Source organism: Somniosus microcephalus, chromosome 10 (assembly GCF_052327205.1).
Source record: "Somniosus microcephalus isolate GS21.2 chromosome 10, FLI_Smic_1.0, whole genome shotgun sequence".
Lineage (NCBI taxonomy): Eukaryota > Metazoa > Chordata > Chondrichthyes > Squaliformes > Somniosidae > Somniosus > Somniosus microcephalus.
Window position 1 is genome coordinate 4,370,524 of NC_140996.1, and position 16,963 is coordinate 4,387,486.

The window sequence follows — 16,963 nt, forward strand, 5'->3', positions numbered from 1 at the left end:
CTAAAGATGCCTAAGGCACTGGAAATGTATTACCGGGGCCAAGTGCAGTCAGCAGAATTATTTTTAAGCGATGAAGGCATGTATGTATAAATATGAATAAATGCCAGTTTGTTACAGTAAATCTGTCCAGATTGAACTTTATTAACAACATTAGACAGATCAATTCTGAAAGTGCACTGAGCATTGTTCATGGTAAGCACAGATGTTTAAGATAGTTAAAATGGTTACAACATTATTTAAACATGTATCTGTGAATTGTGTCCTGTAATGTGGTGACCAGAACTGCACGCAGTATTCTAGCTGTGGCCTAACTAGTGTTTTATACAGTTCAAGCATAACCGCCCTGCTCTTATATTCTATGCCTCGGCTAATAAAGGCAAGCATCCCGTATGCCTTCTTAACCACCTTGTCTACCTGTCCTACCTTCAGGGTTCTGTGGACATGCACTCCAAGGTCTCTCTGATCTTCTGCACTTCTCAATATCCTACCATTTATAGTATATTCCCTTGCCTTGTTAGCCCTCCCCAAATGCATTACCTCACACTTCTCCAGATTGAATTCCGTTTGCCACTGTTCTGCCCACCGGACCAGTCCACTGAAATCCTCCTGCAGTCTGCTCATTAAAATGAGCAAAGACTTTGAATTGCCAATACATTTCCAAGAGTTGCGTTGCAGAATTAAAATCACCGATTTAGTGATTTAATTGGCAGTTACTCTGTGACGGAAATGAAGTTGTTTTGTGTATAATAACAACAACTTACATTTCTATAGCGCATTTAATGCAGCAAAATGTCCCAAGGTGCTGCACAAGAGCGATATCAATAAAAATCATTTTTGACAGCAAGCCACAGAAGGAGATGACCAAAAGCCTGGTCCGAGAGAGAGGTTTTAATGAGCACCTTTAAAGGAGAGGCTTAGGGAAGGAATTCTAGAGCTTAGGACCCTGGCAGCTGAAGAAACGGTCGCCAATGATGGCGCAATTAAAACCGGGGATGTGCAAGAGGCCAGAATTGGAGGAGCGCAGATATCTCGAAGGCTTGTAGGGCAAGAGGAGGTTACAGAGATGGGGAGGGGGTGAGGGCCATGGAGGGATTTGAAAACAAGGATGAGGATTTTAAAATGGAGGTGTTGTCAGACCAGTTGCCAGTGTAGGTTAGTGAGCACAGGGGTGATGGGTGAACGAGACTTGGAGCGAGTTAGGATATATAGGGTGGAGGATGGGCGGCCAGCCAGAATCGTGTTGGAATAATGCATTGTGGCATTGACTCCTCTCCTGGTGCCCATGGGGCTAAAAATCCGGGTCACTCACAGAAAATGGCTTTGATCGAATGATTTGATCCAAGAACCCCAGATTTTAGCTGGTATACCTGGTCAGGTGTGTAAGGAAGTGGCCAAGCCATTTATTTAATTCAAATATAAGCATGTTGTGGGTTTTATTTGTTTGTCGGGGCATGGATGGTGCTGGCAAGGCTGCATTTGTTAACTTGATATGTTCTGGCGAACTTCCCCTTGCATGGATGCGGTCCTTGTGCTGATGGTGTTGGGTTAGGGAATTCCAGGATATTGGCCCAGCGACGATGAAGGAATATTACATGGAATTTACAGCACAGAAACAGGCCATTCGGCCCATATGTCCCAAGTCAGGATGGTGTGTGACTTGAGAGGGGAATTTGCAAGTCATGGTGTTTCCATGTGGTTGCTGCTCTTGTTATTCCTAATAGAGGTTGCAGTGTCTTTGGTGAGCTGCTGCAGTGCATCTTGTAGTTTATACATACAGAAGCCCGAGTGCGCTCGTGGTGGAGGGCATGCAGAGTGAGTCCAGTAACAGGGAGGCTGCTAAAGCAAGCTGCTTTGTGCTGGGTGGTGTTGAGCTTCTTGAGTGTTGTGGCTGGACCATCCAGCCGTGTGGTCAGTATTCTATCACAGTGCTGACTTGAGCTTTGCCGATGGTGGAGAGGCTTCAAAGGGCCAGGCAGTGAGCCACATGTTGTAGGGAACCCAGCCTCTGACTTGCTCTTGCATGTTTGATTGGCAGCTCTTTTCGAATTTGAGACGCATTTACATTTTCTTCAGCTCAGTAAAGTTTTGAAAAGAATTTCTCAGCCTGCCTTGTTCAAATTGGATAGTCCCATCAGAGAGGGGGGGAGGGGGGGGGCAAAGAAACTATGAATGGGCAGCTAGAAACCGCTACGTATTAAAGATTAATATTCAGCAACCTTGTGTTTGATCTGCTGCATGTTGAAGCTTAGTCCAGCAGCCATGACTGTTGTTTTCGACTTTACAAGGAGGGATCGTTAAGCTGATATCTACTGTAAATCTGTAGTGAGTCATTGCTTCTGTCATTTAATCATTTACGTATTAATACATGTTTTTGGCTGTTCATGGCCAAACCGCAGGTCTAGTGAAGTGTTTGCTCTACCACCATCTGAAGCTTAGGAAGGAAGTACACTTGAAATAACCAGCAGCTGATCCCTGGCTGACTACAAGTTACCGAGAGATTAGGAAGGAAAGAGCTCAGTTTGTGTCTATAGGGTTCACTTAGAGAGTGGTCTGAGACACTGAACCCAAGAATAATATTAAGTAAAAAGCCTAAAACACCAATAAACACGATTAGAAACCTAGTTAGTTTGGCCAAAACAATGTTTAACCTTGGATCGGTCAGGTCTTTTTGGAGCAACACTCGGCGCAGTCAGTTAGATTTCCTGACAGTCTTGCTGTGCTTCTTCAGGTGGCCTGAGATTCAGGCCTGTTGCCCATTTTACTAGTGGTCAGGGGGGTAAAACTCGACATTTACAGCCCTTGTTGGCAATAGAACTTCACTGCAAGTCTACAAGTAGCTGGAGTCTTGAGCATGGAGTGTTTTTTAAATTTGTTCCTGGGATGTGGGCGTCGCTGGCAAGGCCGGCATTATTGCCCATTCTTGCAAAGGTGGCGGTGAGCTGCCGCCTTGAACCGCTGCAGTCCATGTGGTGAAGGTGCTCCCACAGTGTTGTTAGCGAGGGAGTTCCAGGATTTTCACCCAGCAACAATTAAGGAACGGCGATATATTTCCAAGTCAGGATGGTGTGTGACTTGGAGGGGAACTTGGAGGTGGGCTGTTCCCATGCGCCGCCCTTGTCCTTCTAGATGGTCGCGGGTTTGGAAAGTGCTGTTGAAGAAGCCTTGGTGAGTTGATGGTACACACTGCAGCCACGGTGCGCCGGTGGTGGAGGGAGTCAATGTTTAAGGTGGTGGATGGGGTGCCAATGAAGCGGGCTGCTTTGTCATGGATGGTGTCGAACTTCTTGAGTGTTGTTGGAGCTGCACTCATCCAGGCAAGTGGAGAGTATTCCATCACACTCCTGACTTGTGCCTTGTACAGTAAATGGTGGAAAGGCTTTGGGGAGTCAGGAGGTGAGACACTCGCCGCAAAACACCCAGCCTCTGACGTGCTCTTGTAACCACAGTATTTATGTGGCTGTTCCAGTTAAGTTTCTGGTCAATGATGACCCCCAGGATGTTGATGGTGGGGGATTTGGATTTGATGGTAATGCTGTTGAATGTCAAGAGTGCGTTGGTGTCCTTGCATACTAAGCCCCAGATGATTAGTGAGTTTGCACCTTTGCTGCATAGTCTTTTTCAGTTCCCTTGGGGAGAAAGAGGCAGATGCAAAAAGCAAAGGGTAAGTGGAAATCAGCCGTTGCGTTGCCCCCGAGGCCACGCTCCTGCATTTCCTATCGTCAGTGGCCCCCCCTGAGGCCACGCCCCTGTATTTCCTATCGTCAGTGGCCCCCCTGAGGCCACGCTCCTGCATTTCCTATCGTCAGTGGCCCCCTGAGGCCACGCTCCTGCATTTCCTATCGTCAGTGGCCCCCGAGGCCACGCTCCTGCATTTCCTATCGTCAGTGGCCCCCCGAGGCCACGCCCCTGCATTTCCTATCGTCAGTGGCCCCCTGAGGCCACGCTCCTGCATTTCCTATCGTCAGTGGCCCCCTGAGGCCACGCTCCTGCATTTCCTATCGTCAGTGGCCCCCCGAGGCCACGCTCCTGCATTTCCTATCGTCAGTGGCCCCCCCGAGGCCACGCTCCTGCATTTCCTATCGTCAGTGGCCCCCCGAGGCCACGCTCCTGCATTTCCTATCGTCAGTGGCCCCCCTGAGGCCACGCTCCTGCATTTCCTATCGTCAGTGGCCCCCCGAGGCCACGCTCCTGCATTTCCTATCGTCAGTGGCCCCCCGAGGCCACGCTCCTGCATTTCCTATCGTCAGTGGCCCCCTGAGGCCACGCTCCTGCATTTCCTATCGTCAGTGGCCCCCCTGAGGCCACGCTCCTGCATTTCCTATCGTCAGTGGCCCCCCGAGGCCACGCCCCTGCATTTCCTATCGTCAGTGGCCCCCCGAGGCCACGCTCCTGCATTTCCTATCGTCAGTGGCCCCCCTGAGGCCACGCTCCTGCATTTCCTATCGTCAGTGGCCCCCTGAGGCCACGCTCCTGCATTTCCTATCGTCAGTGGCCCCCGAGGCCACGCTCCTGCATTTCCTATCGTCAGTGGCCCCCTGAGGCCACGCTCCTGTATTTCCTATCGTCAGTGGCCCCCGAGGCCACGCTCCTGCATTTCCTATCGTCAGTGGCCCCCCGAGGCCACGCTCCTGCATTTCCTATCGTCAGTGGCCCCCCCGAGGCCATGCTCCTGCATTTCCTATCGTCAGTGGCCCCCCCGAGGCCATGCTCCTGCATTTCCTATCGTCAGTGGCCCCCCGAGGCCATGCTCCTGCATTTCCTATCGTCAGTGGCCCCCTGAGGCCACGCTCCTGCATTTCCTATCGTCAGTGGCCCCCGAGGCCACGCTCCTGCATTTCCTATCGTCAGTGGCCCCCCTGAGGCCATGCTCCTGCATTTCCTATCGTCAGTGGCCCCCCGAGGCCATGCTCCTGCATTTCCTATCGTCAGTGGCCCCCTGAGGCCACGCTCCTGCATTTCCTATCGTCAGTGGCCCCCCGAGGCCACGCTCCTGCATTTCCTATCGTCAGTGGCCCCCTGAGGCCACGCTCCTGCATTTCCTATCGTCAGTGGCCCCCCGAGGCCACGCTCCTGCATTTCCTATCGTCAGTGGCCCCCTGAGGCCACGCTCCTGCATTTCCTATCGTCAGTGGCCCCCTGAGGCCACGCTCCTGCATTTCCTATCGTCAGTGGCCCCCTGAGGCCACGCTCCTGCATTTCCTATCGTCAGTGGCAGGGTCACAAAGAGCTGATCCACTGCAATGTTGAGGAACCACCTGGCGGATGAATTTTCTTCTGGAGCACATAATCTAGGCTGGCACTCCAGTGCAGTGCTGAGGGAGTGCTGCACTGCCGGAGGTGCCGTCTTTTGGATGAGGTGTTAAACTGAGGCCCCGTCTGCCCCCACAGGTGAATGTAAAAGTTTCTGCGGCACGATTCAGAGAAGGGGAGGGGCCAATATTGATCCCTCGGCCCACATGACTAAAACACATGATCTGGTCATTATATTGCTGTTTGTGGGAGCTTGCTGTGCGCAGATTGGCTGCCGCTTTTCCTACATTACAACAATGACTACACTTCAAAAGCACCTCATTGGCTGTAAAGTGCTTTGGGACGGCTTGAGGTCATGAAAGGCGCTGTATAAATTAGAATTGTTCTTTCACATACACCCCTCCACTGAACCGATTTCCTGTCCCCAGTCAAGATGCTCCAGGATGTATGTTTGATGATCTTTCTGATTAATTCAGAGTCTTGGCCTGGGTAACTGATGGTTGTACAATGTTCTGTAGAACGCAGAAAGATTCTGAGGCTCGACAGACATTTTGGAGCAGGAAGAAGCCTCCTTTTGTTATGATTGGGATGAAGAGTAACACACTCGGTATAGTCCTGGACTCTGTGTGGATGGTGACTTCCGTGCCAACCTGAATATTTCAGATGGTGATGCATGTTTGTCTGCCATTAAAAATTTACTTTGAGAAACCAGCAAGATGGGTGTGAAAAGGAATTGCAGCTATGTGGATCATTGCCTGTTTCTGGGTGTCTAGAGGCAGCATCGAACCAGTGACATCTTGTGCGTTAATCCATATCTGTTGATCCTGCTAAATGATTGTGTGCAGCAGGGTTGTGCCACCTGTGTTAAATTGAACGGCAACATGTGGTACCGTAACAAACAAGCAAGTTGGCAGAGAAACTATATTGGAAGAACGTAGCTATTACATAAGAACATAAGAAATAGGAGCAGGAGTAGGCCAATTGGCCCCTCGAGCCTGCTCTGCCATTTAATAAGATCATGGCTGATCTGATCCTAACCGCCAATCTACTATCACAGAACCATCTCCTGAATCTAACAGAATTAGACACACGAAACAGGAGCAGGATCAGGCTACACGGCCCCTGGGCCCGCTCCGCTACCCACAGGGCCATGACCGATCCGAACCTAGACTCATGTCCAAATTCCTGCCCGCTCCCCGTAACCCTTAATTCCCTTTACTTCTAGGAAACTGTCTATTTCTGTTTTAAATTTATGTAATGATGTAGCTTCTACAGCTTTTTGGGGCAGCATATTCCATGGACCTACCACCGTCTGAGTGAAGTAGTTCCTCCTCATCTCAGTTTTGAAAGAGCGGCCCCTTATTCTAAGACTATGCCCCCTAGTTCTAGTTTCACCCATCATCGGGAACATCCTCCCCACATCCACCCGATCCAACCCCTTCACAATCTTATATGTTTCAATAAGATCGCCTCTCATTCTTCTGAACTCCAATGAGTAGAGTCCCAATCTACTCAACCTCTCCTCATATGTCCATCCCCTCATCCCCGGGATTAACCGAGTGAACCTTCTTTGTACTGACTTGAGAGCAAGTATGTCTTTTCTTAAGTATGGACACCAAAACTGTACGCAGTATTCCAGGTGCGGTCTCACCAATACCTTGTACAACTGAAGCAATACCTCCCTATTTTTATATTCTATCCCCCTAGCAATGAAAGCCAACATTCCATTGGCCTTCTTAATCACTTGCTGCACCTGCATACTAACCTTTTGAGTTTCGTGCACCAGGACCCCCAGAATCCCTTTGTACTTCAGTACTTTCCAGTTTCTTGCCATTAAGATAATAACTTGCTCTACGATTTTTCCTGCCAAAGTGCATAACCTCACACTTTCCAGTATTGTATTCCATCTGCCAAATCTCTGCCCACTTACTTAGCCTGTCTATGTCCTCCTCACTCACTACTTTCCCTCCCATCTTAGTATCATCTGCAAACTTTGATATGTTACACTCGATCCCCTCCTCCAAATCGTTAATATAGATTGTAAAGAGTTGGGGACCCAGCACTGACCCCTGTGGAACACCACTGGTTACTGATTGCCAGTCTGAGAATGAACCATTTATCCCAACTCTCTGCCTTCTGTTAGATAGCCAATCCTCTATCCATGCCAGAATATTACCCCCAATCCTGTGATTTTTTATCTTAAGCAATAATCTTTTGTGTGGCACCTTGTCAAATGCCTTTTGGAAGTCTAAATACACTATGTCCACTGGTTCACCTTTATCCACCCTATATGTTACTTCCTCAAAGAACTCCAGCAAATTTGTCAAACATGACTTCCCCTTCATAAAACCATGCTGACTTTGTCTTATTAAATTATGATTATCCAAATGTCCTGTTACTGTCTCCTTAATAATGGACTCCAAAATTTTACCTACCACGGATGTTAGGCTAACCGGTCTATAGTTTCCAGCCTTCTGTCTACTGCCCTTTTTAAATAAGGGTGTTACATTAGCAGTTTTCCAGTCTGCCGGGACCTTTGCTGAGTCCAGGGAGTTTTGGAAGATTATTACCAATGCATCTACAATCCCTACCGCCACTTCCCTCAAGACCCTAGGATGTAAGCCATCAGGTCCAGGCGATTTATCCGCCTTGAGTCCCATTATTTTACCGAGTACCACTTCCTTTGTGATTTTGATCGTGTTTATCTCCTCCCCCCCTATAGCCCCCTGCTTGTCCAGTGTTGGGATATTCTTGGTGTCCTCTACTGTAAAGACTGATACAAAATATTCATTCAGTGTTTTTGCCATCTCCATATTTCCCACCATTAATTTCCCGGTCTCATCCTCTAAGGGACCAACATTTACTTTGGCCACCCTTTTTTTCTTTTTATATAACTATAAAAACTCTTACTATCTGTTTTTATATTTTTTGCTAATTTACTTTCATAATCTATCTTCCCTTTCTTAATCAATCTTTGTTATTTTTTGCTGTCTTTTAAAAGTTTTCCCAATCCTCTATCCTCCCACTAGATTTGGCTACCTTATATAACCTTGTTTTTAGTCGAATACTATCCTTAATTTCTTTACTTAGCCACGGATGGCTGTTTTTTCTTTTACACCCTTTTTTTCTCAGTGGAATATACTTTTTTTGGAAGTTGTAAAATAACTCCTTAAATGTACACCACTGATCATGTATCGTCTTACCCTTTAATCTATTTTCCCAATCCACTCTACTCAATTCCGCTCTCATACCTTCATAGTCTCCTTTATTCAAGCTTAGCACGCTTGTTTGAGATACAACCTCCTCACCCTCTAATTGAATATGGAATTCAACCATGTTATGGTCACTCATTCCAAGGGGATCCTTTACTAGGACATTTTTAATTAATCCTGTCTCGTTACACAGGACCAGATCTAAGGTTGCTTGCCCCCTGGTCGGTTCAGTTACATACTGCTCAAGAAACCCATCCCCAATACACTCAATGAACCCTGCCCAATTTGATTTGTCCAATTAATATGATAGTTAAAATCCCCCATAATTATAGATGTTCCCTTATTACAAGCCTCAACTATTTCCTGATTGATACTCCGTCCAACCGAGTTGCGACTGTTCGGAGGCCTATAGACTATGCCCACTAGTGTTTTTTTCCCCTTATTATTCCTTATCTCCACCCAAACTGTTTCATTATCCTGACCTTTTGACCCAATATCATTTCTCTGTATTACAGTGATTCCTTCCTTTATTAACATTGCCACCCCACCTCCCCTTCCTTCCTGCCTGTCCTTCCTGATTGTTAAATAACCTGGTATGTTTAATTCCCAGGCATTGTCACCCTGCAGCCATGTTTCTGTAATGGCCACAAGATCATACCCATATGTAGCTATTTGTGCCATTAACTCGTCTATTTTGTTACGAATGCTACGTGCATTCAGATAGAGAACTTTCAAATGTGTTTTGTGACACTTAGTTCCTGCTTTTGCCCTTTTTATTACTTTACCTTTTACTCCATACCTTCTGCCCCTTCCTGACACGCTCTGGTTTTTAATTTCCCCACTGCTACCTAAGTCTATGACCTCCTCTGTTGTCATTTTTACTATTTGTTCTCTAGGAACCTCCCCCCCACTAGTTAGTTTAAAGCCCTCTCTACAGCCCTAGTTATATGATCCGCCAGGACTCTAGTCCCAGCACTGGCCAAGTGAAGCCCGTCCCAACGGAACAGCTCCCTCCTGCCCCAGTACTGGTGCCAGTGTCCCAGGAAGCAAAACCCATTTCTCCCACACCAGTCTTTGAGCCACGCATTTAACTCTCTTATTTTATTTGTCCGAGCCAAATTTGCTCGTGGCTCAGGTAATAATCCAGAGATTATTACCCTTGAGGTTCTGTTTTTTAATTTGACCCCTAGCTGCTCATACTCCTTTAACAGAACCGGCTTCCTAGTCCTATCTATGTCGTTTGTACCAACATGGACCACGACGACTGGATCCACCCCCTCCCACTGCAAGTTTCTTTCCAGCCCAGAGGAGATGTCCTTAACCCTGGCACCGGGTAGGCAACACAGCCTACGGGACTCTCGCTCTTGGCTGCAGAGAACTCTATCTATCCCCTACCACTACAACATTTCTAGTTACTCCCCCCTCTTGAATGGCTCCCCGCTCCACGGTGCTGTGGCCAGGTTGCTCATCCTCCCTGCAGCCCCTGCTCCCGTCCCCACGGAGTAAGAACCTCGAACCTGTTGGACAAGGGCTGCGGCTCCTCCAACACTACCTCCTGGATCCCTGTACCTGCCTCGCTTGTAGTCACACTGTCCTGTCCCTGACCATGGGCTACATCTGAATTAATTAACTTCATAGGTGTGACCACCTTCTGATACACAGCATCCAGGTACTTCTCCCCCTCCCTGATGTGTCGCAGTGTCTGAAGCTCAGACTCCAGCTCATCAACACGGAGCTGGGGATCCTGTAGCAGCAGACACTTGTCACAGATGTAATCACCGTTGAGTCTCTGATGCATAGATGCATTTGTGGGGAAATAAATCATACAATATTGAGGAGCTAATCCTGAGGTATCCACCAAATGTACAAGATTGCAAACAGCTGACTCTGAATAAAGCAAATATTGTCTATTTAACAAAAGGCAGACCAGAAAGCTAGCCAGTAAAAAGCAGGTGATCTGGCAGACCATGGCATCACTCTTTGCCCTTTCCTATTCTTAAAGGGGCAATGTACCCTGCTGAACTGTTGCACAGTCCTAACGTTTATAGAGGAACATCTTTGTCTACTTGTGTCTTTCGGTCATTTTTTATCGCCCTGTGAACCTCTGGTTACAGGCAGATGGGGACTGCGTGAAATTCTGATCGGGTGATGTGAAAGGAGGAACTGGATTGCAGGCAGCATTCCCTATTCACATGTCTCATCATTGAGGGCGTTTTATACACTCTGATAGTGCTTTGCAGTTTTCCATATTAGGGAAGTTAATGCTGCAGTCACTCTCTGTCTTAGTAACCAGTTATAGAATTATCGAATCATACACCAAAGAAGGAGGCCGTTTGGACCATCTTGCCTGCTGGCGCTCCCCCTGCTCTTTCCCCACAGCCCTGCAAATTTTCCTCTTCATGTATTTATCCAATTCCCTTTTGAAAGTTACTATTGAATCTTCTTCCACCGCCCTTTCAGGCAGCGCATTCCAGATCATCACAACTCGCTGCGTAAAAACATCTCTTCATCTCCCCTCTGCTTCTTTTGCCAATTATCTTAAATCTGTGTCCTCTGGTTACCGAAACGCCTGCCAGTGGAAACTGTTTAATCCTTTTGATAGAGTAAATAAGGAGAAAGGGTAACAGCATGTGAATTAAAGTTTACATGGGTATCTATCTTTTTAACAGTGAAAGTTGATCAGGAGAAGAGCTCAACAATTTCAGATCATAACCTCGGCCCCTATTTTTTACTTACCTCCCCCCTTCCCACTGTCCAGGGCCCCAAACACCCCTTCCAGGTGAAACAACGATTCACTTGTTGTACTTGCAATCTAGTATACTATATTCGCTGCTCACGATGTGGTCTCCTCTACATTGGGGAGACCAAACGCAGATTGGGTGACCACTTTGCGGAACACCTCCGTTCAGTCCGTAAGGGTGACCCTGAGCTTCCGGTCGCCTGTCACTTTAATTCACCGCTCCATTCCCACTCGGACCTCACCGTCCTCGGCCTCTTGCATTGTTCCACGGAAGCTCAGCGTAAACTCGAGGAACAGCACCTCATCTTCCGATTAGGCACTTTGCAGCCTTCTGGACTCAATATCGAGTTCAACAATTTCAGATCATAACCTCGGCCCCTATTACTTTTTTACTTTTAATTTTTTCCACCCCTTTGTTTTGGGTCCTCCTTCCCCCTCCCCCCCCCCCCCCCCCTTTTCCTTTTGTTTCTCTCTCTCTCACCTGGCCGCTGTCCTTATCCTGCCAGTACACTTCACACCTAATCTCAGCTGCCTTTTGTCTCCACGGGCCTATTACCATCTCGTCTGGCTTCGAATACCTTTTATTGTCTCTTTTTCTTCTTTTGTTCGATCGCAGCTTTGCCTTCGATCTATTTTCTTTTCTTTCCAGTTTTGAAGAAGGGTTTCGACCCGAAACATCAACTCAAATTTCTCTCCATGGATGTTGCCTGACCTGCTGAGTTTTTCCAGCATTTTCTGTTGTTATTTCGGATTTCCAGCATCTGCAGTATTTTGCTATCGTACGAGAGAGTTTATGTTTGGTTCAAGAAAGTGAACTGATGCATAAGTTTCTAAACTGCAGGAACAAGTTTTTTGTCTCTGTTTTATTGGAGTCAGCATCGAGGAGCTTATTAAAGACTGACTTTCTTGATACATAAACCCGCGAAGCACTCTATCATTTAAACTTCAATTGCATTCTAAATGGAGAAAGCTTTACCAAAAAAATAGGGAACGTGCTTCATAAAAGCAATCTTCGGAATGCTTTTCTTTGTCACCTTTGCTGGATAAATCGAGAGAACAAAAACTTAAATACTGTGAAGTGAAATAATCTGAAGTCTGCTCAGTGAGCAGCGTAGTTGGTGCTCAGCCTGGAGAGCTGAGTAATCGTTGGCTACAGTGTTAGACTGCTCCTGGAGTACAAGTGGGTCCAGGTTAGACTGCTCCTGGAGTACAGGTGGGTCCAGGTTAGACTGCTCCTGGAGTACAGGTGGGTCCAGGTTAGACTGCTCCTGGAGTACAAGTGGGTCCAGGTTAGACTGCTCCTGGAGTACAGGTGGGTCCAGGTTAGACTGCTCCTGGAGTACAGGTGGGTCCAGGTTAGACTGCTCCTGGAGTACAGGTGGGTCCAGGTTAGACTGCTCCTGGAGTACAGGTGGGTCCAGGTTAGACTGCTCCTGGAGTACAGGTGGGTCCAGGTTAGACTGCTCCTGGAGTACAGGTGGATCCAGGTTAGACTGCTCCTGGAGTACAGGTGGGTCCAGGTTAGACTGCTCCTGGAGTACAGGTGGATCCAGGTTAGACTGCTCCTGGAGTACAGGTGGATCCAGGTTAGACTGCTCCTGGAGTACAGGTGGGTCCAGGTTAGACTGCTCCTGGAGTACAGGTGGATCCAGGTTAGACTGCTCCTGGAGTACAGGTGGGTCCAGGTTAGACTGCTCCTGGAGTACAGGTGGGTCCAGGTTAGACTGCTCCTGGAGTACAGGTGGGTCCAGGTTAGACTGCTCCTGGAGTACAAGTGGGTCCAGGTTAGACTGCTCCTGGAGTACAGGTGGGTCCAGGTTAGACTGCTCCTGGAGTACAGGTGGGTCCAGGTTAGACTGCTCCTGGAGTACAGGTGGGTCCAGGTTAGACTGCTCCTGGAGTACAGGTGGGTCCAGGTTAGACTGCTCCTGGAGTACAGGTGGGTCCAGGCTAGACTGCTCCTGGAGTACAGGTGGGTCCAGGTTAGACTGCTCCTGGAGTACAGGTGGGTCCAGGTTAGACTGCTCCTGGAGTACAGGTCGATCCAGGTTAGACTGCTCCTGGAGTACAAGTGGTTCCAGGTTTGACTGCTCCTGGAGTACAGGTGGGTCCAGGTTAGACTGCTCCTGGAGTACAGGTGGATCCAGGTTAGACTGCTCCTGGAGTACAGGTGGATCCAGGTTAGACTGCTCCTGGAGTACAGGTGGGTCCAGGTTAGACTGCTCCTGGAGTACAGGTGGGTCCAGGTTAGACTGCTCCTGGAGTACAGGTGGGTCCAGGATAGAGACATAGACATAGAAGATAGGAGCAGGAGTAGGCCCTTCGAGCCTGCTCTGCCATTCAATGTGATCATGGCTGATCATCCAAATTCAGTACCCTGTCCCTGCCTTTTCCCCATATCCCTTGATCCCTTTAGCCTCAAGAAATATATCCAACTCTTTCTTGAATATATTTAATGAACTAGCCTCCACCGCCCTCTGTGGCAGAGAATTCCACAGGTTCACCACTCTGTGAGGGGGGAGAAATTCCTCCTCATTTCAGTCCTAAATGGCTTACCCCTTATCCTTAGACTATGACCCCTGGTTCTGGACTCCCCGGCCATCAGAAACATCCTTCCTGCATCTAGTCTGTCCAGACCTGACAGAATTTTATAGGTTTCGATGAGATCCCCTCTCAATCTTCTAAACTCCAGTGAGTATAAGCCCAATCGACACAATCTCTCCTCATACGTCATTCCTGCCATCCCAGGTATCAGCCTGGTGAATCTTTGCTGCACTCCCTCCATGGCAAGAACATCCTTCCTCTGGTAAGGTGACCAAAACTGCACACCATACTCAAGGTGTGGTCTCACCAAGGCCCTGTACAACTGTAGCAAGACATCCTTGTTCCTGTACTCGAACCCTCTTGCTACGAAGGCCAACGTACCATTTGCCTTCTTAACCGCCTGCTGCACCTGCATGCTTACCTTCAGCGACTGGTGCACAAGGACACCCAGGTCTCTTTGCACTTCCCCTTCTCCCAATCTATTGCCATTCAAATAATCTGCCTTCCTGTTTTTGCCACCAAAGTGGATAACCTCACATTTATCCACATTATAGTGCATTTGCCATGTTTCTGCCCAGTCACCCAACCTGTCCAAATCGTACTGGAGTTTCCCGACATCCTCCTCGCAGCTTACCCTCCCGCCCAGCTTTGTGTCGTCTGCAAATTTGGAGATATTACATCCAATTCCCTCGTCCAGATCATTAATATATATTGTGAACAGCTGGGGTCCTAGGACCGATCCTTGCGGTACCCCACTAGTCACTGCCTGCCACTCGGAAAACGACCCGTTTATTCCAACTCTTTGCTTTCTGTCCGCCAACCAGTTCTCTATCCAAGTCAATACCTTGCCCCCCCATCCCATGTGCCTTAATTTTGCACGCTAATCTCTTGTGTTGGACTTTATCGAAAGCCTTCTGAAAGTCCAAATACACCACATCCACTGGTTCTCCCTTATCTATTTTACCAGTTACATCCTCAAAAAACTCCAGTAGATTAGTCAAGCATGATTTACCTTTTGTAAATCCATGTTGACTTTGTCCGATCCTGTCACTGCTTTCCAAGTGCTCTGCTATTACATCTTTTATAATAGACTCTAGCATTTTCCCCACTACCGATGTCACTACTATAATTCCCCGCTTTTTCTCTACCACCTTTTTTGAATAGTGGAGTAACATTAGCTACCCTCCAATCCATGGGTACCGTTCCAGAGTCTATCGAGTCCTGGAAGATGATCAGTAATGCATCTACTATCTCTAGGGCCACTTCCTTAAGTACCCTGGGATGTAGACCATCAGGCCCTGGGGATTTATCACCTTCAGTCCCATCAATTTTCCTAACACCATTTTCCTACAAATACTGATTTCTTTCAGTTCCACCCTTTCATCAGACCCTATGTTCCCCGGCATCTCTGGGAGGTTATTTGTGTCCTCCTTTGTGAAGACAGAACCAAAGTATGCATTTAGTTGGTCTGCCATTTCCTTGTTTCCCATTATAAATTCCCCTGATTCTGACTGTAAGGGACCTACGCTTGACTTCACTAATCTTTTTCTCTTCACATATCTATAAAAGCTTTTACAGTCAGTTTTTATGTTCCCTGCTAGCTTACTCTCATATTCTATTTTCCCTTTCTTAATTAATCCCTTTGTCCTCCTTTGTTGACTCCTAAACTGCTCCCAATCCTCAGGATTATTGCTTTTTCTAGCCAATTTATATGTCCTCGCCTTGGATCTTATGCTATCCCTAATTTCCCTTGTTAGCCACGGTTGAGTCACCTTTTTTGTTTTATTTTTACGCCAAACTGGGATGAACAAATTCTGTAGTTCATCCATTCGGTCTTTGAATGTTTGCCATTGCCTCTCCACCGTCAACCCTTTGAGTGCCATTCCCCAATCAATCCTACCCAACTCGCTCCTCAGACCATCGTAGTTTCCTTTATTTAAATTGAGGACCCTTGTCTCTGAGTCAACTACTTCATTCTCCATCTTAATGAAGAATTCGATCATATTATGATCGCTCCAACCCAAGGGGCCTCGTACAACAAGATTGCTAATTAATCCTTTCTCGTTACATAATACCCAGTCTAAGATGGCCTGATCTCTGGTTGGTTCCTCGACATATTGGTCCAGGAAACCATCCCGTAAACACTCCAGGAATTCCTCCTCCACAGTATTGTTACTAATTTGGTTAGCCCAATCTATATGTAGGTTAAAGTCACCCATGATGACTGCTGTGCCCTTATTGCACGCTTCTCTAATTTCCCTTTTAATGCCACCCCCAACCTCCACCTTACTGTTTGGAGGTCTATATACCACTCCCACTAATGTTTTTTTCCCCTTAGTATTTCTCAATTCTACCCATACAGATTCCACATCATCAGAGCTAATATCCTTCATTACAGTTGTATTAATCCCTTCTTTAACCAGTAATGCTACCCCACCTCCCTTTCCTTTTTGCCTATCTTTCCTGAATATCGAATACCCCTGGATGTTGAGTTCCCAGTCTTGGCCATCCTTGAGCCACTTTTCTGTAATCCCAACCAAATCATATTCGTTTACCTCTATTTGCGCAGCCAATTCATCCACCTTATTACAAATGCTCCTCGCATTAAGACACAAAGCCTTCAGGCTTGTTTTTTTAACGCTCTTAGACCTATTAGAATTATTATTTACTGTGGCCACGTTTGATTTAAACCGTTGATTTCTCTGACTGCCACTTTTGTTTTTCTCCTTCCTATCTTTTGCTTTTATCCCTGTTTTCCTTTCCTCTGTCTCCCTGCTCAGGTTCCCAACCCCCTGCCATTTTAGTTTAAACCCCCCCGAACAGTGCTAGCAAACCTCCCCGCAAGGATATAGGCTTTACGGAGGTGGAAATAGGCTTCGTGATGGCGTGGATATGTGGTCGGAAGCTCATTTCAAGGTCAGATATGACACCAAGGTTGCAAACAGTGTGGTTCAGCCTCAGACAGATGTTAGGGAGAGGGATGGAGTCGGTGGCTAGGGAACAGAGTTTGTGGTGGAGACTGAAAACAATGGCTTTGGTCTTCCCAATATTTAGTTGGAGGAAATTTCTGCTCATCCAGAACTGGATGTCGGACAAGCAATCTGACAATTTAGAGACAGTGGAGGGGTCGAGAGCGGTGGTGCTGAGGTAACGCTGGGTGTTGTCAGCGTTTATGTGGAAACTGACGCTGTGTTTTCAGATGACGTCGTCGAGGAGC

General features: G+C 47.3%; 1 protein-coding gene across 4 annotated transcripts in view; it reads left to right on the forward strand.

The window, feature by feature from the left end:
- The window catches only part of ankrd10a (ankyrin repeat domain 10a), a 92,349-nt gene that overhangs the window by 7,674 nt on the left and 67,712 nt on the right, over positions 1 to 16,963 (forward strand). The window contains exon 1 of one of the 4 annotated variants that reach the window (XM_085998345.1): positions 16,149 to 16,662. The exons of the other annotated variants lie outside the window; for them this stretch is intronic. Within the exon in view, the coding sequence (XP_085854471.1) occupies positions 16,639 to 16,662 (24 nt within the window). The 5' untranslated portion in view covers positions 16,149 to 16,638. Of the gene's footprint in view, positions 1 to 16,148; positions 16,663 to 16,963 lie in introns of those variants that run through there. 4 annotated transcript variants of the gene reach the window in all.